Source organism: Pipistrellus kuhlii, unplaced genomic scaffold (assembly GCF_014108245.1).
Source record: "Pipistrellus kuhlii isolate mPipKuh1 unplaced genomic scaffold, mPipKuh1.p scaffold_m20_p_13, whole genome shotgun sequence".
NCBI classification, from domain to species: Eukaryota; Metazoa; Chordata; class Mammalia; order Chiroptera; family Vespertilionidae; genus Pipistrellus; species Pipistrellus kuhlii.
The window spans coordinates 30631964-30658316 of NW_023425438.1; the positions used below are offsets into that span (position 1 = coordinate 30631964).

At 39.9% G+C, this 26353-nt stretch overlaps 1 protein-coding gene across 17 annotated transcripts in view; it reads left to right on the top strand.

Annotated features, from left to right (window-relative positions):
- EHBP1 (EH domain binding protein 1) overlaps positions 1–26353 on the top strand; it is a 263931-nt gene that overhangs the window by 113179 nt on the left and 124399 nt on the right. For all 17 annotated transcript variants that reach the window (XM_036435472.2, XM_036435473.2, XM_036435477.2 and 14 more), the window contains one exon: positions 4716–4905. In XM_036435472.2, the coding sequence (XP_036291365.1) occupies positions 4716–4905 (190 nt within the window). The remainder of the gene's footprint in view (positions 1–4715; positions 4906–26353) is intronic.

Genomic DNA, 26353 nt, shown 5'->3' on the forward strand with positions numbered 1-26353 from the left:
TTCCTCATGTTTGGAAGTTAGTTCAGCCATTCTAGTTTATGTGGCAAAAATGAAAATTGATAAAGCAATAATTTTTTAAAACATTTATGAAGTGACTAGAGGCCTGATGCACAAAGATTTGTGCAAGAATGGGCCTTTCTTCCCCAGGCTGCCAGCACAGCCTTTGCTCTGGCCAGAGCCACCTTTCTGCCTTCCCATGCTGCCTAGAGGCCTGGAGTGGCAGGGGTAGTGCAGAACACCTGCATCCTGCCCCCAGCTGTTTGTCACCTGAGTATGCAAATAACCCACCATCTTTGTTGGGTTAATTTGCATACTCCTGTTTGGCTGGTGGGCATAGTGCGGGTATGGTCAGTTTGCATCTTACTCTTTTATTAGTGTAGATTTTTGTTCCCAGCATGAATTATTTCTGGTATTGGGTGTCAGTATTTCAAGGACAATTGTCATTGGATTCAAATATGCTACACACGCATTTTAATAAATTTGGATTGTTTTCCCAAAGAAACAGAAATTTCCAAAGTAACAGAAAAAAACTATAAGTTTTGGTATACCTTTGCTTCATATTTTTTTTCAGTATGTTTATTAATCTTATTTCTAATAAACTTATAGTTTTTCTTAATATAATTTTTTTTCTGGGTGAATTATTGTCTAAACAATGAGTAATGTTATTTATAAACTATCCTGTCTTATTTTCCACTCAGTATAATTGATGCATTTTTCATTCACAATGAGGTAATGATATAACTAATCTATTATGCAAGGATAAAAGTAATTCTTTTTTATTTAGAGTGATGCAGGAAGCCCTGAAATTGATTATTCAAATCCTAGATGATCAACGGAATGTGAAAATTATGCTAATTCCTTAAATAACTTTCTTATTAAAATATTATTTAAATATTTAAAAATACTTTAATCAGCAGTTATATAACTTGTTATTATAAAGAATGGAGCAGTTTCACACACACACACATATATATATATATTATTCTTATTCACTTTTTATGGTACTTTTATTGAGATATATATTACATAACATAAAATTCCACATTTTAAAGTATATACTTCAATGATTTTTAGTTTATTCGCTGTGTTACGAAATCATCACAACTATGTAATTTCAGAGTGTTTTCATTATCTCAAAAAAGGAATCCCATATCTATTAGTAGTTAGTCTCAGTTTCTCCCTTCTTCCACCTCCTGAAAATCACTAAATCTCCTTTCCATGTGGATTTGACTATTCTGGACAATTCATATAAATGTAAATATATCTTATTCATTCTTCAAAAGTAGGAAATTCAGTTTTATTTAGGAATCTCTGATTTACAAGGAGATTCACTCAAAATCCTTAGCAGTTTCTTGTACTTTTTCTGATTTAGTACATAATCAGTGGTGGTGCCTAGCACACTGTTCATTAACAGGTGGATCTTAAGTGTATAGAGATACTGACTCCCTTAGCTCTCCTAGTGGTCATGCATATTCCAGGGCAGCTGGAGTCCCTGGTAACTCAATTTTTCAGCAGCCTCCTATGTTTTCTCTAGCATGTCATACAGATTTTATTTTTCACTAAATAGTTAAAACAGATTGAGAAACATAGCTCTAATTGTTTTTGAGAAAATATCCATTTGACTATGTTTCTAGTAATATGAGCCTCAGGAGCCAACTTTGAAAATCAGTCTGAGCTTCTTTTCTACTTGTATTTACCTTCTCAATACAAATAATACAAATATTCAAGTTAGCAGGAGACCTACGTGGTTAGAAGCAAGCAGAGAGACATGAATAAAAAAGACAATATTTAGATACCTAGATGTTTTATAAAAGTTGCATGCAACTGAGTATTGTAAATTCAGATAGAATTGCCAATTTAAATAATTTTTTCTAGACACAAAACCTTTTGTAATGTAAAGATCTATCCTCTAACACTTCTGAGGTTGTTTTTTTTAAAAAAACCAACCAATTTTACATAACCAATCCTATCTAATAAAAGAGTAATATGCAAAATTGACCATCACTCCAAGACCCAAGATAGCTATCCCCATGTGGTCAAAGATGGCTCCCCCCATGTGGACACAAGATGGCCCCACAAGATGGCCAGCAGGGGAGGGCGGTTAGGTGTGGTTGGGCCAGCAGAGGAGGGCAGTTGGGGGAGACCAGCCAGCAGGGAAGAGCAGTTGGGAGGGACCAGGCCTGCAGGAAAGAGCAGTTAGGGGTGACCAGACCAGCTGTGGAGGGCAGTTGGGGATACCATGCCTGCAGGGTAGGACAGTTGGGGGGACCCAGGCCTGCAGTGGAGGGTAGTTGGGGGGGAACAGGCCTGCAAGAGAGGGCAGTTGGGTGGGCCAGACCTGTAGTAGAGAGCAGTTAGGGTTGACCAGGCCAGCTGAGGAGGGCACACCTACAGGGTAGGACAGTTGGGGGACCCAGACCTGCAGCGGATTACAGTTGGGGGGGGACCAAACCTGCAGGGAAGGGGAGTTGTGGGGAACCAGGCCTGCAGGGAAGGGAAGTTGGGGGTGACCAGGCTGGCAAGGGAGGGAAGTTAGGGATTACCAGGCCAGCAGGAAAGGACAGGCGACCAGGCTGGTAGGGGAGGGAAGTTAGGGGCAATCAGGCCGTCAGGGGAGTGGTTATGGGGTGATCAGGCTGACAGGCAGAAGTAATTAGGGGCAATCAGGCAGGCAGGCGAGCAATTGGGAGCCAGCAGTCCTGGAGTGTGAGAGGGATGTTTGACTGCCTATTTAGGCTTGATCCTAGTACACCCAGTAGGAATTCCCTTAGTAAAATCACTGTGTTTGTTTGGCCTGGTGCTTAGATTTTTAGACTCAGAAATTTTGTTGTTTCTATTCATGCAGGATATTAGACTCGAGGGAACTGTTAACGGGGTTGGGGGTGGGAAGCAACAAACTAAAAAATAAAAACCAGAAAAAGAGTTTATTAATGTGTAATAGGAGGGAAACTCATCATATATACCAGACAGTTGTGTTTATGAATAACTGTGAGAAAGGGAGTTAAGGAAGATTTTCTGGGAGGGCCTAGACTCTAGATAGAGTGGGGTAGAGGGGATACAGGGAATTTTCCCTGAGAAGTTATAAGCCAGGCCCACTCTCATGTGGATTTGATATATTGACAGGATTGTCTGGGAACGTCCATGCCAAGAAAGTAACATATAAAGTGCCTCCTAACAAACTTGGCAATGCAAGTACATCAAGACTAAAACACTCTGAAGAGAGCCACTCCCAACTCAGATTACAAAGTATTTCCTCAAATTAAGTTCTGAACTCACAATCTAGAATTACAAAACATACAGGGAAATAGTTGACTAAGGGAAATAGGAGACAAAAGAAACATCAGGATTATATATGTAAGAACTTCAAATAATAAATTTATCAGATAGACACTTAAATATGTTTTAAATTATTAATGACTCAAATCTTGGTACTTGAGGTATTATACACACAGCCATAATAAGCTTAAGGAAGTTAAAAATTCATGAAATTACATTATATTAAACACAGATGAAGAGAGAAAAAGTTAACTTGATAATAGATGTTAAGGGATTATCCAGAACGTAGTAGCACAGGAGGAACAAAAATTTGTAAAACTATGAAGGAGATAGTTCAGTATATCTAATAAGATTTTCTAAAGAGACTAGAAAAAATGAGAGGCTACCAAAGAGATAATGGCTATAATCTTTCATAAATAAGGCAGCACATGACTCTTCAGACTCAGGAAATATAAAGAGTCTGAAACAGGAAAAGTTAAAAAAAATTCACATCTGGACATAGCATGTAAAATTGCTCAAAACCAGAAATAAAAAGATGTTAACAGCAAGAGGGAAAAGATGACTTACAAAAGAATAATAATAAGCTGATAGTGGGCTAATATTTTTTAAATGCTGAGGTTACTTAAATGACAGTTAGAGCCCTAACCAGTTTGGCTCAGTGGATAAGAGCTTTGGCCTGCAGACTGAAAGGTCCCAGGTTTGATTCTGGTCAAGGGCATGTACCTTGGTTGCGGGCACATCCCCAGTAGGAGGTGTGGAGGAGACAGCTAATCGATGTTTCTCTCTCATCGATGTTTCTAATTCTCTATCCCTCTCCCTTTCTCTCTGTAAAAAATCAATAAAATATATTTTTTAAAATTTGTCCTAAAAATAATAATAAAATAAATGACAATTAGAATTCTCTACTCAGTTAATCTATCATTGAATTTATCATTTCAGGTTGAAATAAAGACATTTTTAACTCTTAGGAGAATTTACTACTATTAAACCTCACTGAATGAACTTGTAAAAGATGTTCCCTAGTAAGAAAGGAATTTAACACAGAGAAAAAGGATAAAATACATGGTGGAAAAATGTTTGTTATGGGGAGTATAAAAAAACAAATCATTATTTCCCATCTAATGTATTTTTCCTTGGATGTGGAGAATATGTAGGATTTACTATTATTAAAAACATTTCCCTAAGGGTCTAGATGTAATAAGAACTGAGTTCACCTTGAGATATAAAAAATTTAAAAAAAATGCTTTTTAGGAGCAAAACATTTTATTGTTAATGCTCAACAAAACACAAGATTAACAGTGATTGTTTCTAAATTATAGATTATCAGAAGTTTGAGTTTTTTTCTTACTATTTTCAAGTTTTATAAATGAACATATTATTTTAGTTAGATATAAAATACTTTTAAAGAGACATTTAACATTAATTCTTCTTTCATTTAGATCAAATCCTTTTTATGAACCTAAACCAACACCTCCTCAAAATAATTTGATAAATCCAATTCAAGAACTGGAAACTGAAAAGAGAGTGAAAAGAAAAGCCCCAGCCCCACCAGTCATCTCACCAAAGATGGGAGGAGTAAACGAAAATACAGTTGTTTCTGCAGGAAAAAATCTCTCCACTTCTCCTAAGGTAAGGGTTTATTCTTAGTAAAACGTGTTAACATTTGGCTTTTCTCCATTCAATTTAATTAAAATTAAGGAAAGTCATTGTTAGCTTTTTTGATGATTTAAAAGTAAACTCCTACTAAGTTTGTTATACTGAAACAGGATTGTCTGGGAATATATATGGAAAACTATATGTTTATAGTATAACTAAAGGCCCAGTGCACAAAATTTGTACACTCGGGGGGGGGGGGGGGGTGTCCACCTGCTGGCTTAGGCCCGCTCCCCGTAAGCTAGCAGTTGGACATCCTTCTCATAGTCCAGAATTTCTTTTTCCTTACCGCCCGCCTGCTCATACCACTTGGCTCACTGCTCTTTAGTGCTGCCACAGAGGTACCACTGTGCTCACCAGCCAAGAGCCTGGCTTCTGGCTGAGTGGCACTCACCCTGTGGGAGCATACTAACCACCAGGGGCAGCTCCTGTGTTGAGCATCTTCCCCCTGGTGGTCAGTGCGTATCATAGCAACTGATCTTTCTGGTTGTTCGATTAGGCTTTTATATAGATACTAGAGGCCCAGTGCATGAAACTCATGCATTGGTAGGGTCCCTAGGGGCTGCTAGCTGGGTACTCCCTCCCTTCCCCTGGCTGCCTGCTGCTGTCACCGTCAGCCAGGGCTTCCTTCCCTTCCTCTTACAGTCCAACATCCTAGTTGAACTCCTGGACGTACTCCCGGTCAAGGGGACGATTTGTACACTACGCTTTTATTATATAGGGTGATGGGATAGTTTGGGTTAAGTTTTGCTTTTAAAAGCTATTTTGAAATCAGAGGCATTACAAGTATGTGGTTGGTGATTTAAACAAAGGATACCTAACACCCCTAGCTAGGTGTGAAGGACAACTTAGACTGATACAGAAGGAGTAGAAGTTGTTATCTTTTGAGAAATATCCTGGAAATATTAAGGCTCAGTGTAGAGAAAAGCTTTGTTGAAGAATTTCAATAGTGTCACTTTGATATATGTCAACTTATAATTTTGGCTTTATTGTCACTATTTTTTAAGTAAATTTTAATGCATAATGATTATGTGGAAAGGTAACAGTATTGGAACAAAGTCTGAAGCTTTTAAATTGTTTGTTTGTAAACAGTAAGATTCCATATGTAAGGTAGAAATGTTGGATTTAGCAAGTGTTTTGGGGGTAAATAGCTTGCTCATCTACTTATGGATGTTTTGGTGTTGTTTTTGTTCCATATTACATTATGTAATTCTCATAATAGTTAAGGGAAAAATAAGATGAACTCAAACTCAGAGATAAAGTGAAGGTCGCAGGTCCCCCAACCAGGATTGGAACAGGCATTTTTATTAATTGTGTGATATCTGGTGCTACTCCTCCTGAGATGCATAGGCTTCTGCTGTTCTCAAGGGCATTAGAGTTTTCTCTTTTTTACTTTATTCAGTGGCTTTTTTTTTTTTAATCAATCTTTATTGTTCATATTATTACATAGGTTCCTCGTTTCTTCCCCCCTCCACCAGGTTCCCACCCCACCCTCTGCCCCCTCATCCTCATCCATTGGTGCACAGTTTATGTTCAGTCTCTTCCTCCCTCCCTTTCCCCGATAGTAAATCCCTTTTCAGATAGCAAATCTGTTACTTAGCATTTTCTCATATCAATAATACCTCCACATGCCCAATGATACACTTCACACAAAAGACATTTCCAAATAGGACAACCAGCCTCATCCAGGCCCCACCCAAGGCACTCACAGATCAACACCCCAGCACTATACTAACTCAACACATCCAGATATAAGCCTTCATCACTTGATTCAGCAGACCCTCAAGATCCCGCAAAAGTTTCCAGCCATGTCTGAGAGGCAGCCATGGGGCAGGGGCAGGTGAGGAGCGAGCTGTTTTGGGCCAGGCTGCTCCGGGCCTGGCCTCTGTTGCTCTGGTTCGTTCCACAACCAGCTGCTCTGTGTCTGGTCACTGCCGCTCCCGTCCCAGTTGCTCTGGACTTGGCTGTTGCTGCTACAGGCCTGGCCACACCCGACTCGGCTGCTCTGGGCCCAATTGCTCCAGGCCTGGCCGCTCCGGGCCTGGCTGCTCCCAGCCTGACAGCTGCTGCTCCGGGCCTGGCCGCACCAGACCCAGTTGCTCCGGGCCTGGCCGCTCCCAGCCTGGCAGCCGCTGCTTCGGGTCTGGCCGCACCCAGCCTGGCAGCCACTGCTCCGGGCCTGGCCGCACCTGACCCGGCTGCTCCGGGCCTGGCCGCTCCCAGCCTGGCAGTTGCTGCTCCGGGTCTGGTCACTGTTCAGTGGCTTTTTTTTAAATGCCAGTGGCTTTCATGAAATGAAATAGCTTGTTTGCCTGTATTTTCATTGTTTTAGACTCTAAAACTTAGAGGAAGATTGAGTTCACTGAGGTCTTTACCTTGCTATTCCAAAAGTCAGTCTCTAGGTGTTTATTTTTATATCAGAGTTTTTTGTTTGTTTGTTTGTTGTTTGTCTGTTTTTACCTATAACTTTAGGGGGAGAAACTAGAACTAAATTGTGTCCTGTAATTGTCTAGGGCAGTGGTTGGCAAACTCATTAGTCAACAAAGCCAATTAGCAATACTACAATGATTGAATTTCTTTTGAGAGCCGAAAATCAACTTCTGCACATGGGCCACGAAGTTTTAATCGCACTGTACATGCGCGCCTACACGTGGTATTGTGTGGAAGAGTCACACTCAAGGGGCCAAAGAGCCGCATGTGGCTCACGGGTCACAGTTTGCCGACCACTGGCCTAGGGCAAGGGGTAGATCTGGGAGACTACATGAAAGTAGCAAGCGGTGGAAATGTAAAGCAAAGGAGATGACCAAATTCTGTATCCATGGTGGGGAAAGGAGGAGACCATAATAGGGATGCTAGTCAGAATCAAGAGCTAGTTAGGTCCTTAATCCAGTCGAAAAATCAAGAATAAGTACCTAAACCTATTGTTCCCTGTGACCCCGAATCTACTTGTCCCATCTTTTTTTGGAGTCCAATCAAGAGTTTGAAGCTAATCAAGAACTCCTAATCTCTTTGTAGGGAAGTGGAAAGGAACTTAATAGTGTCTATTGTGTGGCAGACAATATTCTATTACCTCATTTGATCGATAGAACAACCTGAGAAATACATACCACTCACTTCTTTTTATATATGAGAAACTGAATCTTAGTTAAGAAACTTGCTCTAAGTGATAGAACTAGTAGTGACAGTGCCAGGATTAAAGTTCAAGCCTTTTGAGGCTAAACCATCTATACTTTTCCCACTGTACCAATCTACCTCTATACATGTATTTCCAGTTCTAAGTTGGAACTCAAAAATACCTTTTTTCATAGAAACATTGTTGTAGTGAAGTATAGAATGGCTATTTTTTACATTATTTTGAGGATGATGTTTTATTGTAGGTACTTCGTGAAATAAGTCATGGTTTTTTTTTTGTGTGTGTTTTTTTTGTTTTGTTTGAAATAAGTCATGTTTATATGAAAGGCTGAACATGTACTATCATGCTTCTCTTAGAAAATGCTTCATTCTACTCAGACACAAATAGTAGAAACCGTCATTCATGTTTTAATTCTGTTTCTGTTTGTTATACTAATAGAGGTTTTGGTGTACTGAGAACATGCATCTTTTTTTGTTATTGTTGCCTTCCATACAAAATGCAAGATTACGTTACCTTAAAAAATGCTTATCTTTTATGAGAGGAAGTCACTCTTAGGTTTGATCAGGGATATTAAACTACTTGGTAGTGACCTGGGTTTTCATGAGATCTTTGGTATTCAGCACTGGAGACCAGGAATGGAGGCTTCAGCAGCAGGGTACTAAACCCCCTATTCCACTTTTACAGCACAAATCCACACTCATTTATATATTGGAATTCATGTAACATTTCATTTGGAAAAAAATGGACCATTGCCAAACTGAAAAAAAGAAAAAGAAACTGGAAACTAACTATATAATTATGTATGAGATAAGGAAGAAGATAAGATCAATGGCATAATAACAGTAATAAAAATGATAAATGGCAGGTGAGAAGTATGGGGCTTATTCATCATAGATATATATATTCCTGTGTGTGTGTGTGTGTGTATACACATATATTCCCACAGTAGACTGGAATGTATTACTGAAGACTTGGCAGTATTAAAGCATAGAGAAATAATTTACCATTTTGGCAACCCTGAGTCAGCATGAAAGAGTGGTACTATTTTGTGGTGGTTGTTTTGTTTTTGTTAATCCTCATGTGAGGATACTTTTTCCCATTGCATTTCAGAGAGAATGGAAAGGAAGGAAGGAGGGGGGAAAAGAGAAAAAAGAAAAGAAAAAAAAAACTGAGAGAGAGACACATTGAACTAGTTGCTACTAGCTGCCTCTCACACTCTTGCCCCAACCAGGGTCAGGATACAGACCCCCAATCCAGGTACTTGCCCTTGACCCAGAATCAAACCTCCAACCCTTTGGTATGCAGGTTGATGCTCTAACCCACATGTGTCAAACACAAGGCCCGCGGGCCAAATCCGTCCCGCCAGGCCTTGCAATGTGGCCCGCACCGCGCTGTCATCACTGCACTCCGCTGCGTTTCCATCACAATGACAGTTTATGATTGTTCAGTAAACCATTCGGCCCGCGATTTAGGCTGGATTTTAGATTTTGGCCCCTTCTCTGATTGAGTTCGACACCCCTACTCTAACCACTTAGCAGCACCAGCCATGGTGTATATGTTTTGTATATAATATTCTGTTTAGGAAAACAGGAAGGTGTGTTTACATCAAAACATTTTTATTAAAATTATTAAACAGTTTAATGCCTAAAAGATATGCTTCCTGGCCAATTGTTTTCCTTATTTGTAAATTAAAAAGGAGACAATAGTTCAAATAAAGCTTTTGAAAAATCAGACTAAAATTGTAGTCAAATAATAAAAGGATATTACACCAGTTTGTTTGTTTTTTTAATTCTTACCCAAGGATATTTTTTCATTGATTTTTAGAGCAAGTGGATGGGAGGGGGAGAGGGAGCGGAAAGGAGGGGGAGAGACAGAGAGAGAAACATCAGTGTGAGAGAAACACATGAATTGGTTGCCTCCCACACATGCCAGGATTGAGACTGCAACCAGGGTATGTGCCCTTGACTGGAATCAAACCCAGGACCGTTCAGTCTGCAGGCCAATGCACTGAGCAAAACCCTGTAGTGCCACAGTTTTTTTGTATGGCAAAGGGCCAAACTGCACTGAATGGTAACTGCCTACAGAGACTAAAGAGCATCCTATATAATAAAAGCCTAATATTCGGTCATCCATTCAACCAGTCAAAGCATAATATGCTAATGATTATGCTCAACCGCTCACTATGACGTTCACTAACTACCAGGGGCATAGAGTTGACCAATTGACTAGTCGCTATGACATGCACTGACCACCAGGGGACAAATGATCCAATTCCCTTAACCAATGAATAACTTGGTAAAAGTGAAGGAGGGGAGAAGGAGAAATTACAGATTTTAAATGTACTTATATTTTAGAGTTATATATTGGATTATTTACTGTTGAAATATAGCTCTCCGGGATTTGCTTTAAAATGCTCTAGAAGAAAAACAAATGTGTTTGGGGATGGTATTTGAAGATAGTAACAAAACAAAATTGGAAAAAATGTTGATAATTTTGAAGCTGGTGGTTACATGGGGTTTATTATAATATTTGTTTTGCTGTTGAAGTTTATCATTATAAAATACTTTCTAAAAGACCTGAATTGCCTGGTTTACTGGTTGAATGTCAACCTATGAACTAGGAGGTCATGGTCAGGGCATATACATGGGTTGTGGGCTCGATCTCTAATGTGGGGCATGCAGGAGGCAGCCATTAATGATTCTCTCTCATCATTGATGTTTCTCTCTCTCGCTCTCGCTCTCGCTCTCGCTCTCTCCCCTTTCCTCCCTCCCTCCCTTCTTCCCTCGTTCCCTCTTCCTCTCTGTCTCCCTCTCCCTCTCCCTCTCCCCATCTCCTTTTCTCTCTGAAATTAATAAAAATATATTTTTTAAAAAGACCTGAAGGATTGAGTAAGATGTAGTATAATTCTAAGAAGACTCTGAAAAGGAAAAGAAAGGGTAGAGTAGCGATTGTATTTGAAGAGATAATGTCTGAGAATTTTTCAAATCTAATAAAAAGGATACAGTTTGCTGATACAAGAAGCCAAACAAATCCTAATCGTGATAAAAGAACTCTAAACCCAGAAATTTCATAGTAAAACTTTAGAAGATCATTGATCAATTGATAGGCACATAGATAGATAGGTATAGATAATCAATAGATGGATGAGAGGATTTTTAATTAGCCCAAGTGTGGGAAAAAGCCAAAATAACTTCAAAAGAACACTGATGATTTGTCAACTGCATCAGTAGAAGCAAGAGACAGTTTGATTTTATCGTCCATATAATGAAAAAAAAAAATGCCAGTCTCGAATTGTATGTTCAGTAAAAGGTGTTTTTAAGAATGTGGACAAAAATAAACATGTTTTTAGACAATTAAGTTTGTTACCAGCAGACTCTTACTAAAGGGAATACTAAAACATGTAACTTAGACCGAAGAAAAATATTCGTTAGAAGGTCAAAAATTCAAGAAAGATTGCATAATGGCAAATATGTGAATAAATTAAACAATTGACAACATTTATATATATAAAACCCTAATATGCAAATAGACTGAATGGTAGAACAACTGAACAATTGGTTGCTATGATGTGCGCTGACCTCCAGGGAGAGCACATGGAACATGGCAGGTATCAGCTGCAGTAGGATGGTAGAGCAGGTGAGCCAGAGTGCCAAACCAAGGTTGCTGCCATTGGGGCCAGCCTCTAGTGGTTACTGAAAATTGTTTGCTCCCATGAGTCATGGTCCTGCCCTGCATTCACTGCTGGTGCCAGCCCCACTCCTGTCAGCACCAGAGCCAATGCTTGCACTCACTGCCAGCACCTGGCGCCAGTGCCATCTGCGGGTGTCAGTGGTGGCTGCCAGCCTCAATCACTCATCAGGGCTTCTCCAAGTTCCCCTGCTCCTGAAGAGCAACGGGGGTCAGCAGCCGCCTCTCACACCCCTGCTGGTGACGGCCCTGCTAGCACCTGCTCACACCCTCTGCTGGCGCTGACCCCAATTGTTCCGTGCCATCAGTGGGTGCGAGCAGACCAGAGCAGTCAGCATGTGGGAGCAGTGGCAGCAGGAGCAAGGCTGCTGGCAGTCAGGGGACCAAGAGCCGCAGCAGGAGAGGCTGGGCTGGGATGTGGAGGATAGGTTGAGACCCACCCCTGTGCCCATGGTAGCCTCGCTGCCCAGTTTCTTTCAAGGTGTACGAATTTGTGCACTGGGCCCTTACTAAAACAATAATATCTCATGCTGGGCTGAAATAAAAGATAGAATTAAACCATGTGACAACAATCTACATATATATAAAAGACTAATATGCAAAGTGTCCCCTCAGAAGTTTGACCAGGAGACCGGGAGTTCAGTTGCTCTCTATGATGTGCGCTGATCACCGAGGGTGGCGCAGAACAAAGGAAGGCCCCAGCCGGCAGCCAGAAGGCCCATGTCAGCCCTGATCACTAGCCAGGCCCAGAGACCCTACCCGTGCATGAATTTTGTGCACCAGTCTCTGATAATATATAAGCTGGAAATGAGGATAAGTACACTAATGTAGTCTAAGATCTTATCATTGAGAAGAAGGGTAAATATTTCTCTTTAGACGGTGATTAGTTAAGTACCATAAGCTTGAAATTTTTAGGGCAACTACTAAAAGGGTAGAATTATCAAACTAGAAGAGAAAATAAAGGAAAGATTTTTAAAATTAATTTGATAAAGGAGGTAAATTCAATAAGAGGAAGGAAAAATAAATAGGAAGTGGTTGGAAGAAATAAAAAAAATTGAAATTGATAGACTTAAATTATTAGTAATTATATTAAATCAAAATGGTTCAAGTTTTGCAGTTAAAAAGAAATACACATCTAAAAATAGATATCTGAAATATTGAAATTAAGACTGAAAGATTTACCATGAAAGCAACCCAAAGAAAACCAATATAGACACGTTAATATCAAATATAATAAGTTTTAAAACTAAATGGATTACTACACATAAAGCTGATTATCATAACATGATAGAAAATTCAGTTCACCAAGAAGATATAACTTTTTATTTTATATTCACCTAATAACATATCCTCAAAATATATATAGTTAACTTTGAAAGAACTACAAGGAGAAACACATAATTCATATTATAGTGAGCAATTATAGCACATCTCTATATAATTGATGGAATAGGCAGACTAAAAAAAAAATCAGTAAGATTTAAAGACTCAATTAACAATTTTGACCCTATATACCATGTTTCCCCGAAAATAAGACATCCTCCGAAAATAAGACCTACTTACAAGTTTCCTTCTGAGTGAAATATAAGGCATCTCCCCGAAAATAAGGCCCCCCCTAGGCTAAACATGAGAGATTTGGTCCACTGATTCTGAAAGAAATGGAGTCACAAGAAATTCACCAGGAAATTCAGGAATTGGATTGTTATGATGATGTTCCAGATGATGACATGATTGTCATTGAATAAATGAGTAAATTCTTGATACTGTAGGATTCACAGTTTGTCTGGTTTGTGTTGACAACTACCGTGCTACCATACCATATACAGGTAATAAATTTCCTTTATTTTCATTTAACAATAAATGTGTACTGTATTCTTCTTCATGGAAAAATAAGACATTCCCTGAAAATAAGACCTAGCGATCTTTGGGAGCAAAATTAATATAAGACACTGTCTTATTTTCAGGGAAACAGGGTATTACACGATGCAACTGCACTGCAGAAGTCATTTATTTACAAAAAGTAACTATGTCTTAGGCTCTAAAGTAAGATTTTGGTAAATCTCAGAGGTTTGAAATTATGTTTTCTGCCCATAGTGCAATTAATCTAGAAATCAATAACAAAACAGTAACTAGAACAAACATATATTTTAACACATTGCACACCAGTAGTTTTATTGCTAGTTTTACCCAGTGGCCAGATAAGTTTCTGTTGAGCAATACAAAAAATGTTTTACAAAGTATCATACTTTAAAAAGATATTAGCTTGTGAGAACATGGAATAAATAACTTCAAAATGCAATGGGTATTTAATTTTAAGGTGTGTCTTTAACATTTATGTAAAAAACTGTGTAATATGAAAAAACGAGAATGCTCGTGATCCGCCGCAATGTGTTAAAAATTAACATATATACTTTCAAGTAATATGTAGGTCAAAGAAGAAAATATAAACAATAAACTATAAATCTATTGCAAATATTTTTTTTATTACTTATGTTGGTGAGGAAGATATTTATAATCAAGTTGAACTCCTTTGATCATTTCTATAAAGGTTTTATGTTTCCTTAAACTTTTTGCTTGGCACGGTGTGGGTTTTTTTTTAACATTAAGTCCCATCTTGAAAAGCTTGAAGAACAAGGCTGACAGGTTTGAACTTGGAAATGAGTCTTGAAAGCAGTCACAGTACAATTGAGTTAATGGAGCAACTAGATATCATAATAAAATGGCTTAATAGTCTTTTACTGTCTGTTTTCGTGGTATTAAAACAAGAAGTTACGGTATATTTTTAGTGGTAATAGGTATTCTTTAACTGGCTTATGTATAGAAGGGCCAACTACTGCAGGACCTGTAAATTCTTTAATATGTGGATTAAATGTTGTAATCTAAAGATTAATATATACGCTATATATTGGCACCACTAGTGCCATTATCATTGAGTGTGTGAGCATTTTCTCTGCAAACCTATACGTCATTAGATCATTTCATTAGGTTTTAAGTTTATAACTCGAGAATCTTTTTGTCCTCTAAAAAAAATTTTTTTTACTAGCATTCAGCATAGTGCTGCAGAAAGATGACTTTTAAAGCTAGATTAAACCCCCCTAATAGTGATCTTATTGAGAAGCAAATCCAGTCATTAAAAATACGTTGTGAATAAGTTAATAATTATTTGAGAAGGTAAACATCTCAGTATTACTTTATTATAAAATATATTTATGTTCTAGAATGCAATTCCACAGTTTAGGACCATTCTTATACCCAGAATGCCTTGTGAATCTCGAGATAATTGCTTATGTTTACTATATTATAATTTCTAATTCTGTGATGTCTCTGTATCTATTTTGTTCATTAGTTTATTTTGTTTACTAGATTCCACATATAACTGAGATCATATATTTGTCTTTCTCTGACTAGTTTATTTCACTTAGCATAATACTCTCCATATTTCTCCATGCTGACTCAAAGGGTAAGAGATTCTTTCTTTTACAACTGCATATTAATCCATTGTATAAATGTACCACATCTTTTTTATCTGCTCATCTAATGATGGGCACTTGGGCTATTTCCAGATCTTAGCTATCCTATAAAATAATCCTATATAATAAAAGGCTAATATGCAAATAGACCAAAGGGTGGAACAACTGAACAACCACATAACCAGTCGCTATGATGTGCGCTGACCACCAGGGGGCACGCTCAGAACATGGCAGGCATCAGCAGCAGGCAGCAAAATGCGGAACATGGCGGGTGTCGGCCATGGCAGAACAGTGGAGCAGGTGAGCAGGGGCATCACACCATAGTGGGGCACTGGTCACTATAATCGGGGCAAGCCTCTGTTGGTTACTGAAAATTCTTTGCTGTTGCATGCCACGGTCCTGCCTGGCACTTGCACCTGCTGCTGGTGCTGGCCCCACTTGCACTCTACTGGCATCCAAGCCACTACTTGCACCCGTTGCCCGCACCTGGTGCCAGCCCCGATCACTCAGCACTGTCAGCAGGTGTGAGCAGCAGTTGCTGGCACCAATTGCCCCTGAAGGCTTCTCCACCTCCCCTGCTCCTGAGGGGCGATCAGGGCAGCAGCCATCGCTTGCACCCATTGCTGGCACCATCAGCAGGTGCGAGTGGGGTCATCACCGTCAGCACATGGGAGCAGTGGTGGTGGGAGCGAGGCTTTCCTCCAGCAGACAGGGCTGCGACAAGAGGGACTGGGCGGCGGTGCAGAGGATTGGCTGAGACCCACTCCTGTTTCCTGAAGCTTCACAGCCCACAGTTCCTTTCAAGGTGCACGAATTCATGCACTGGGCCCCTCGTTGTAAATAATGCTGCTATAGACAGGAGTGTACACTGATTCCCACTGCCTGATGCCACACAGACTTCCCTTGCCCTCTCTGCCACTCTGGATTTGGGATCCCTGTATGGAGCTGAGACCTCAGGCTCCCAGGGATTGGGGGCGTGGCTGTTGCACACTCCCTCAACTTCCCAGCTGTGCAGGTGCTCCTCCTATCCGTTCTCCATGCACTCTGCTCACAGTTCTTCAGATCACCTATAATACTGATTTTTCAAGCCAAAAGCTCTGCAGTTTAGCTGCAAGTTCTATCCAGTGTTGGGGGCAAGCAGATGGAGCCTTCAACTGCTCTGCAGCCATCTTGGAATCCCTAAACATATCCAGTTTGTTCTAACCTCAGGATACCACATTTGGGTTTTTTGCTCCATCTGGAACATTATTTTCCAGAGTTTCTCATGACTCATTCCCTCATTTTATTCAGATTTCTTCTCAAGTGTCACCTCTTTAAAGAGACCCTTTCTCACTACCCTGTATAAACCACCTCCCTTTTCCAGTCACTATCTTCTCCTGTATACTTCGTTTATCACGTCCCCTCCCTGTGACCTCACCTTTGTACACATACACACACACACACACATACACACACACTATTCTGTGAACTCCATGAGATCAGGGATTTTATTTCTATGTGTTTAGATCCTATAATAGGTGCTTTGTAAGTGCTTGCTGCATGGATGGATGGGTAGACGGATAGATAGGAAAAAAGGAAGAAAGGAAGGAATTTAGAAATAATATAGAATAATAGGAAGAAAGACAAGTAATCCTGGCTCTGTAATAGAATACAAAAATAAAAAGTTTATTTAAGAAAATAGATTTTGTTCTAGACGGTTATAGCTGCTTCTTCCATTCTTTCTATTCCCCTTCCTCCATCTGAAGCATGCATCTGTACATGGTTGTCAGAATTAACAGTTAAATTGGTCTTGCCTTTTCAAGAAATTAGCAAGTTGTAGATCTTGTGAAATATGGCAATTATAATTAAAATCTAAGTAAGAAACAAAAATTCAGACTGTAGGAGAATGACCCTTAAACCTCCTTCAAGGTTAGCTGAACTTAGGGTGATCAGGAGGTGCTAGCCTGTTGAGGCTTCCCAGGGAAAAACTCATTAATTCTAAACTTTACAGAGAAAATACTTGTGTTATAAACTCAGGAGCGGAGGGTCTCCTGTACTTCAGACAACATAGAAAACTAGGGCATAGTGAGCTGAACTTTGGGTTTGGGTAGGGTCATCTTTAGATAAGGGGTGTTGTTCAATTCCATGGGAGGAAAATAAAGCTGGCTCCAGTAGTCTAAGATGCATGATGTATTTTAATAGGAAAAACAGACAACACAAATATTTTGTAATTTTCTGATTTCTCTGTCTGTCTTTTTCCATCCAGATTCACTGTGTATGTTCTTATACACAGGCAGGATGTGAAACCCTTGCTAGAATTTTTTGGGTGTGGATTGGGAGACTTGTCCTGAATTGGATGACAGCAAGTAACATTAGCTTTGGAGAATTAACATTTGCCAGGTTTTGTTCTTTCACAAATATTTTACATTCGTATATGCTGGGACCATCTGGAAGAGTCTTGAAGATGTTGATGGCACCAACTGCTAAAATCATGAAAATTCTTAAGAAAGATCATGAAGTGAAAAAGCTTGAGACTCTTTGACATAGAACATTTTCCTTGGTTTATTTGAGTCTATTTCCATATAGAATGAGTACTGCTTCAAAGAAATACAACTGCTGACCAGTTGACAAATGTTCCTTTTGCATGATAGCAATTCCTTACATTTATAAAATGCTTTATAGTCTTAAAGCATTATCATTGGCGTGATTTCTTTCATCTCTGTACAAAACCATGTAGTAGTTAGGGTGGGTGCTGTATTTCTCATTTTAAAAGGAAACAGGCAAATATTAGGACATTCATTACATCACACACTTTCTAATACAAGTATGGCAAATACATATTTGTAAACCAATTTAAAGATTTACTTGCTAAAAAAAACTCTTATTTAGAAAAATAGACTTAGGAAAACCCTTTATGAAATAGTAACAAGGTGTCCTTAACAACTGTTGGACTTTATATATAAGTAGCTAGGTAATTTTTTAAAAATCTTGTATTCTGTTTTGCCTTATATGAAAAATTTCATTTAAGATAAACAACATAGTATATTTTTTAAAGATTTTACAATATTTTATTTTCATCACGAGATTTGTGCACCAAGGGGAAGTGGTCCCTCAGCCTGGCCTGCACCCTCTCGCAGCCCCAGCACCCTTTGGAAGATGTCCACCTGCTGGCTTAGGCCCATTAGGGGGGATTGGACCTAATCTGGCAGTCAGACATTGCTCTCACAGTTTGGGGCTCTTGCATTTCAGGGCTCTGGCAGTCCTGGACCCCTTGCTCCTTACGGCTCGCCTACGGTGGAGGCATTAGAGGCTCCTGCTACCGCTGCTGCGCTCGCCAGCCATGAGCCCAGCACAGGGCTTTTGGCTGAGTAGTGCTCCCCCTGTGGAACACACTGACCACCAGGGGGCAGCTCCTGCATTGAGCGTCTGCCCCCTGGGGTCAGTGAGTGTCATAGTGACCAGTCTGTCCTCTGTTCAGTCAATTTGCATATTGGCCTTTTATTATATAGATTTTTATTGTTGGTAGTATTAGAGATGTCTCCCATTTCCCTTATACCCCCCTCCTCCCAGCCTTACCTACCCCTCAGGACTTCACCACCCTATTGCTTATGTCCATGTGCTGTGCATATCTATCTATATATAAAAGGCTAATACGCAGAGTGTCTTCTTGGGATTTCGACTGGGAGAATGGGAGTTCGAATGCTTGTAATGATGTGTGCTGACCACCAGGGGGTGCCATGGAACATGGCAGGTGACCAGTGGTGGCAGCAGGGTGCTTAGGAACGAGGGGAGGAGGAGGCAGGAAGCTGGAGAGAAAGAACTGTGTGGTGGCAAGGGAAGGGGGAGAGGGGATCCGTGTGGTGGCAGTGTATGGGCAGTGAGGGAAGGAGAAGGTAGGGAAACTAATTGGCCCTGATCGCCAGCCAGGCCTAGGGACCCTACCCATGCATGAATTTTGTGCCCTGGGCTTCTAATCTATAATAATAAAAGCTTAATATGCTAATTAGACCAGACGTCCTTCCAGACGAAGCCGGGGTTGTGAAGGAAGCTTGGGTCCCAGGTGCCATAGGGAAGCTGGTGCCAGCAGCCGGGGGAAGGAAGGCCTACTCTTGCACAAATTTCGTGCATTGGGTCTTTAGTAAGTATATAAGTTATTTGGCTTATTTCTTTTCATCCCCTCAACCCCACATCAAAATATGTCAGTCTATTTCATACCTCTGTGCTTCAGATCTTACTTTATTGACCAATTCCTTTTGTTCATTAGATTGTACAAATAGGTGAAATCATGTGATATTTGTCTTTCTTAGATTGGCTTATTTCATTTAGCATAATATTTTCCAGATCCACCCACTCTCTCCAAAAGGGTAAGAGATCCCTCTTTTTTACAGCATAATATCCCATTGTGTAAATGTCCCACAGCTTTTTTATCCATTCACCATTCAGGTGATGGGCACCTGAGCTGTTTCCAGATCTTAGCTATTATAAATAACTAGAGGCCCAGTGCACAAAATTCATGCATGGGTTAGGTCCCTAGGCCTGGCCAGTGATTAGGGCTGATCAGGTTCCCTGCCTCCTTCATTTGCAACGCCACCACGTGGTTCCCTGCTCCTCACCGCCCCTGCTCCTCACCTTCTCCCATCCCTGCCTCCCCCCTCCTCCTCCTCTCACCACCCACATCCACGGCCACCCACCCCCGTTCACTGTTCCAGTGTGGGGGGCCTGCCGTCCTGAGGGAGGAACTGAGAGGTTGGCTGGCAGGAGGCTTGGGGCAGCTCTTGCATTGAGCATCTTCCCCCTGGTGGTCAGTGTGCAACATAGCAACTGGTAATTCCAGTTGTTCGTAATGGTTACTTTGGCTTTTATATATATATGTGTGTGTGTGTGTGTGTGTGTGTGTGTGTGTGTGTGTGTGTATGTGATATATATATATATATATATATATATATTGCTATGAACATAGGGGTGCATATATTCTTTTTAATTGGTGTTTGGGGGTTTTAGGATATATTCCCAGAAGTGGGATTGCTGGGTCAAATAGAAGTTCCATTTTTAATTTTTGAGGAAACTCCATACTGTTTTCCATAGTGGCTGCACAACATGTATCATGAACAAGATTTCTTTTCTATGTTAAGTCATAAGAATAACAGTGGCCTTTTCCTTGATTGCTTGAAAATAATTGAACATGGTTCTCCTTAAGTTGGCAGGCATCTTTTTTTTAACTTGAACATAAGCTTTGTATGAGTAAGTATTCTCATATTTTAGTCAAACTGAGTTATGAGCATATTAAAAATAATTATCTTCACCTCATAAATCTTTAGTCAAGTTTATTTTTGTGCTTACTTTAATCTTTCTATTAATGTCTTCTAGTTTTGGTGAGGTATGTATGGATGGCAACAAATTATAGATTTGAACTATATTTAGCATAGAGAAAAGGCCAGAGGCATAATATATTATAGCTATGGTTTATAATCAGTGTCTATTAAGAGTTTTGAGACACATCCAAACCCATTTTGCTGCTTATTGTAATTGGAAACTTATTTTTTAAGTTGAATCCAGTAATTTAGTTTCATTGGCATATTTTGAGAATTTAAAGAATGAAAGATATCATTCTATGGAGGAGCAAGGTTGGCGGGAGTAGGAAGGGGGTTGGGAGAGGCTACTGCTGCTTTTGCCAAACACTGATGGTGATAATGGGGTCAGAGTAGATAGATCCTCTCAGTTCATTCATGCTGTCAAAGAAGGCACAGTTAGTAATATGAACACTCAGCAGTTGGTTTAAGACAAAAGAAAAGGCAGTGTACGACCAAAAGTCAAGATCCTTATTATAATTGTTATGATGTTTAGCAGATATTGCAGTAACGTGTATAACACTTCAATGTTGGAGACTTCAATATTGGAGGCCTACTCTGAGACAGTGTGAGCATGTTAGCTACATGTTCAACAGTGTGCTTTGCTATTGCTCCTCCATTTGTTGAATTCAGGATGACCTTTTCATGAATAAAGTCAAATAGGATTAAGCCAGGAATTTTCAACAATGGAAAAGAGCAACAGATGTAGCTGACTTTGAACGTGGGAGGATTCTTGATGCGCTGTTGCCTAAAGAGAGTGTCTGTAGTGGGAAGGGGAGAGCAGGGGAAGGAAAATGAAAGAGCAAAGGAAAAAATAAGTTTACAAAATATCAAAAAATGTAGAAGAGGAATAAAAATAGTCCAAAATGCTTCTGTAGGTTTTTTGTAATTATGATGGAATTATTTTTCAATTTTAAAATCACTATTCTTTAAATAAACTGATTAACTTTTTTCCTTTCATATTACAGAAAAGTAGCTTAATATATAACATACACTTTAAAAAATATAGATAGAAAAATGACATAGGAAAATCAGAATTACTACTGAATGATATTCATGAAGGCTGTTTCTTTCTGTCACCTTATTTCATTTTGGGCTATAAACTGTGAATATTGCACACAAATTATTCTATTAGGTTTCATACATAAAGTAACAAAAGATAAAACTCCAAAATAATCATTTGTATAGTGAGACCATAGTTAATTTATGATTGATATATGTGAGAGATTTTGAAATAGTTATTGCATATAAACCACTTTATTTCATCTTATTTTTGCTTGGTTTCATGTAAAAAAAAAAAAAAGGTTGATTTATTTTTAAAAGGATATTAGTGTGCTATATAGATTCTCCTTTGATTTAATTTATACAAATCTAATGCTTGGGGTCTGTTATACACTAAATGTAAATCCTGGAAAAATTGACTGCTTTGACATTGTTGTCCTCTGGTTCCTGGTAATATTTGTCCCCTAAGTTAGCTATTGTAGTTTGTGGTAACAAGTGATCTATGCTGTAAAAAAGAACGAAAATGAATAAAGAGGCATTTAATAAAAGAGATAATTTAATGCTTCAACAGAAAGTTATTTAGAGAGCTTAGTGAGAAAATTTATGAGGAAAAGTAAACAACAAAATGTTCATATCTATTCGATTTATTAAAATTACATGCTAAATCTTAAAGGGACATTATATATAAAATAGTTAAAGTGATTAAAAGTTTGAGATCAGGAAGAAAAATCTAAATATCAAAGGAGAAAAATTCATCTTTAGTTTCTTCATCTAATACAAGGTTTTTAAATAGGTTCCCACCCACAAACTGAGTTTTAGCAGTGATTGTATAAAACTTGATAATACATACTTTCCTTCTACCATCAAATAATCTAGCCTAATAAAAAAAGAAAATATGTAAATTGACTCTTACTTTGTGACACCCACAGCCAATTAAGAGTGACTATGCAAATTAACCCAACAAAATGGAGGCATTTGGGCAGCATGCCTCCTCAGGGCCTTTCCTGCTGCATTCCATACCTGTTAACCATCCTTGCAGCCTCCCTGTGGCCCAGCCCCCAGCCTCAGAGGCAACCCTCTGGTGCCTGAAGTCATAACTCTCAGTATCTGGCGTCTCCCTCTACTCCATCCCTGCCCCACTGCTCTGGTAAATAAAACCCTAGTATTGGAGCAGCGCTGAGGGCACAGATGCATAATGGTGTCCGGGACCCCTCGCGGGATGTCCGCCAAGGGGTCCTTAGCACTGCTAAGGAGAGGCTTCTGCCACTACTGCTGCACTTGCCAGCCATGAGGCCAGCTTTTGGCTAAGCTGCACTTCCCTTTTGGGAGTGCACTGACCACCAGGGGGAACGTTTCACCATTCAGTCTACCTGGTATTTGCATATTAGGCTTTTATTATATAGGACTAGTGGCCTGGTGCACAAAATTCATGCATGTGGGGAGTGTCCCTCAGCCCGGCATGCACCCTCTCCAATCTGGGACTCCTCGGGGGATGTCTGACTGCTGGTTTAGGCCCAGTCCCGCTGAGGTCAACCGTCAGGCCCCGCCAGGGCGGGGGACATGGTCTCAGGTCCCCCACTGGGATAAGGCCTAAACCAGCAATCAGACATCCCTCTCACAATCTGGGACTGCTGCTTACCTGCCTGCCTGCCTGATTGCCCCTAACCACTCTGCCTGCCAACCCAATCACCCACAACTGCCCCCCCTGCCAGCCTTATTGCCCACAACTGTCCACATCCACCAGCCTCCCCGCCCCCAACTGCCTCCCCGCCGGCCTGCTCACCCCCAACTGCCCTCCTGGCCTGATCACCACTAACCACCTCTGCCTTTGTCCGGAAGGATGTCCAGAAGGTCTCCAAGTCTAATTAGCATATTACCATTTTATTAGTATTGCCTGGTGCATGGGTGGGGGCTAGCTGGTCTTCCCTAAGAGGGTCCCAGATCCTTGTAGGGGGTCCTTTGGAGGGCAGGGCCAGCCTGGAAGAAATAACTAGGGCAGTTTGCAGTCTGGCCATGTCCCCATCGGGGTGAGGGTCCCTGCTGGGGGTGTGGCCTGCCTGGGTGATGAGCTGAGGGCCATTTGGGGGCAGTTTGCAGACCAGCCAAGCTCCAGGCTTTGTCCAGTAGATGTCTTTTATAGGATTGAGGAACTTTCCTTCTATTTCTAATTTTCTAAGAATCTTTATGAAGACTAGAAGATATTGGGTTTTATCAAATGTTACATCTATAGAGATGATCAGTTTTCTTTTTATTTATGTATTTATTTATTTTAAAATATATTTTATTGATTTTTTTACAGAGAGGAAGGGAGAGGAATTGAGAGTTAGAAACATCGATCAGCGGCCTCCCACACATTCCCTACTGGGTATGTGCCTGCAACCAAGGTACATGCCCTTGATCAGAATCGAACCTGGGACTCTTGAGTCTGCAGGCCGACACACTGTCCACTGAGCCAAACCGTTTAGGGCCAGTTTTCTTTTTAAAACATTAATACCATGAATTACATTGTTTGATTTCCAGTTGTGTTAAAAGATAGTTTTTAACTCAGTGAAGTTGTATATATTAAATATGTATGCTAATAGGCATCAATAAAGTGGTTTTTTAAAAAATAGTTTCACAAAAGGTAAAATCTTGACTCATAATACTAGTGGCTCAGTGCACAAAATTCGTGCACATTAAAAAGGAATTAATTAGAGGAAATATTTTAATATTGATATTTGCCCTTTCTCTGTAATAGAAGTATCAGAGATTAAAGAAAATTAGTAAAATATATATAAAAATCTTCCTCCTGTCAGAGTCTGGGGCATGCCACAGGACCTAAAGTCAAGTCCCCACTCACCCACCTGTGCCTCTCAGACCCAGACCCAACCAGCCCCACCCCCGTCAAACCCCACCAGGTTGGGGGTGCAGCCTCAGGTCCCCCTGGCCTGGCACTGGGTGGGGGGACACAGCCTCAGGTCCCCCGTCAAGCTCCGCTGGGTGGGGGTGCGCAGCTTCAGGTCCTCCGGCGCACGCCAGGCGGGGGGGCACAGCCTCAGGTCCCTTGGCCTGGCACCAGGGTTCCCTGTCAAGCCCCACCAGGTGGGGGGCACAACTTGAGGTCAACCATCAAGCCCCGCCAGGCAGGGGGCACGGCCTGAGGTACCCTGTCAAGCCCCGCTGGGTGGGAATCGCAGCTTAGGTCTTCCGCCCCACCCAGCTCCATGCAGCCTCAGGTCCCTGCTAGATCACTTGTTATGGGAACCGTGCCTCCGCTGTGGGCGCAGCCATTTTGTGACAGTATGATGGTTAATTTGCATATTACCTCTTTATTGTATAGGATGAACATGTGTCAGAGGCTTTTTAAATGAGGGACCAGAAAGTTGTTAGAATCCAGTCAAATTCAATTCCTAAGAATAAGCACATTCTAGATCAGAAATGATGGATGCAAACTGACTTTTTGGTTGGAGAGGTTGTTCCTTCACCAGATTAATTTTATTTACATGTCTATGGATAAGAATTGTTTGCATTGCTATTGATTTTTCTACAAGTTAACTTAATATCAATAACAGTAGTTTTCAATTTGGCAATGTCTGTGGATGGTTTTTAGTTATCACACTGGGAGGGTGGTGTTACTGGTATCTGGTGTATAGAGGCCAGGGGGGCTCCTAAATATTTTATAGAGCCCTCCACAACAAAGATTTATCCAACCCAAAATGTCAGAAATGCCAGGGTTGAGAAACCCTATTGTTTGTTGTAAAATAACTTGGTTAAAGACAAAGGCACATATGCCTATAGGTTCAGGTGCAGTTTTTAGCTGCAAGTTAAGTTTATGTAATAGATACACAGCTATTCAGGTCATCTGTTTCTTCTTGAGAGAACTATGGTAGTTTGTATCTTTCAAGGAATTTGTCCATTTTATTTTAGTTGTCAAATTTATTGCTATAAAGTTGTTTGTAATTTTTTTTTATTATGTTGTTGATACTTGTAGAATCTGTAGTTAAATTACTGTCTCATTTCTGATGGGTAATTTTTGTCTTTATTTTTTCCTTGATCAGTCTGGCTAAAGGTTTACCAGTTGTATTTTCTTAAAGATCTAGCTTTGTTCGTTCTCTCTCTCTCTCTCTCTCTCTCTCTCTCTCTCTCTCTCTCTCTCTCTCTATATATATATATATATATATATATATATATATATATATATATATATATATCCCCGCCCCCCCATTTCATTGATTTCTATCCTGATTGTTATTTCTTCTTAGTTGCTTAAGGTGGTAGCTTAAGGAATTGATTTGAGACCTTCGTTGTTTTCTGATATAGCTATTGAGTGCTCTATATTTCCCTGTAAGAGTTGTTTTAGCTACATCCAACAAATTTTGACATATGTTGTGTTTTCACTTTAATTCAGTTCAAAATACTCTCTAAATCTTATTAACCATTGGCTATTTATGAAGTGTTATTTAGTTCCAACTACTTGATATTTTTCTAAATATCTTTCTCTTTTTTGGTTTATAGCTTAATTCAGTGTGGAATTCCACTCCACTTCATATGTTTTAAATTCTTTTAATTTATTTAAATATGTTTTTATGATCCAGAATCTAATTGTCTTAGTAAATAAATATTCCAGATGTAGTTGGGGAGTGGGGGCAGTATAATTTGCCTGGGCAGAAATTTGTTCATTTCATTCACCTGATAAACCCCAGGTGTCTAGAATATTGCTTTGCCTTTTTGTTGAATGTATAAACATATGTGCTATATTAAATATTTAACTCAAAAGAGTTGAATCTGGTGCTGAGGACCCAGAACAGAGGAATTACTCAGTAAAT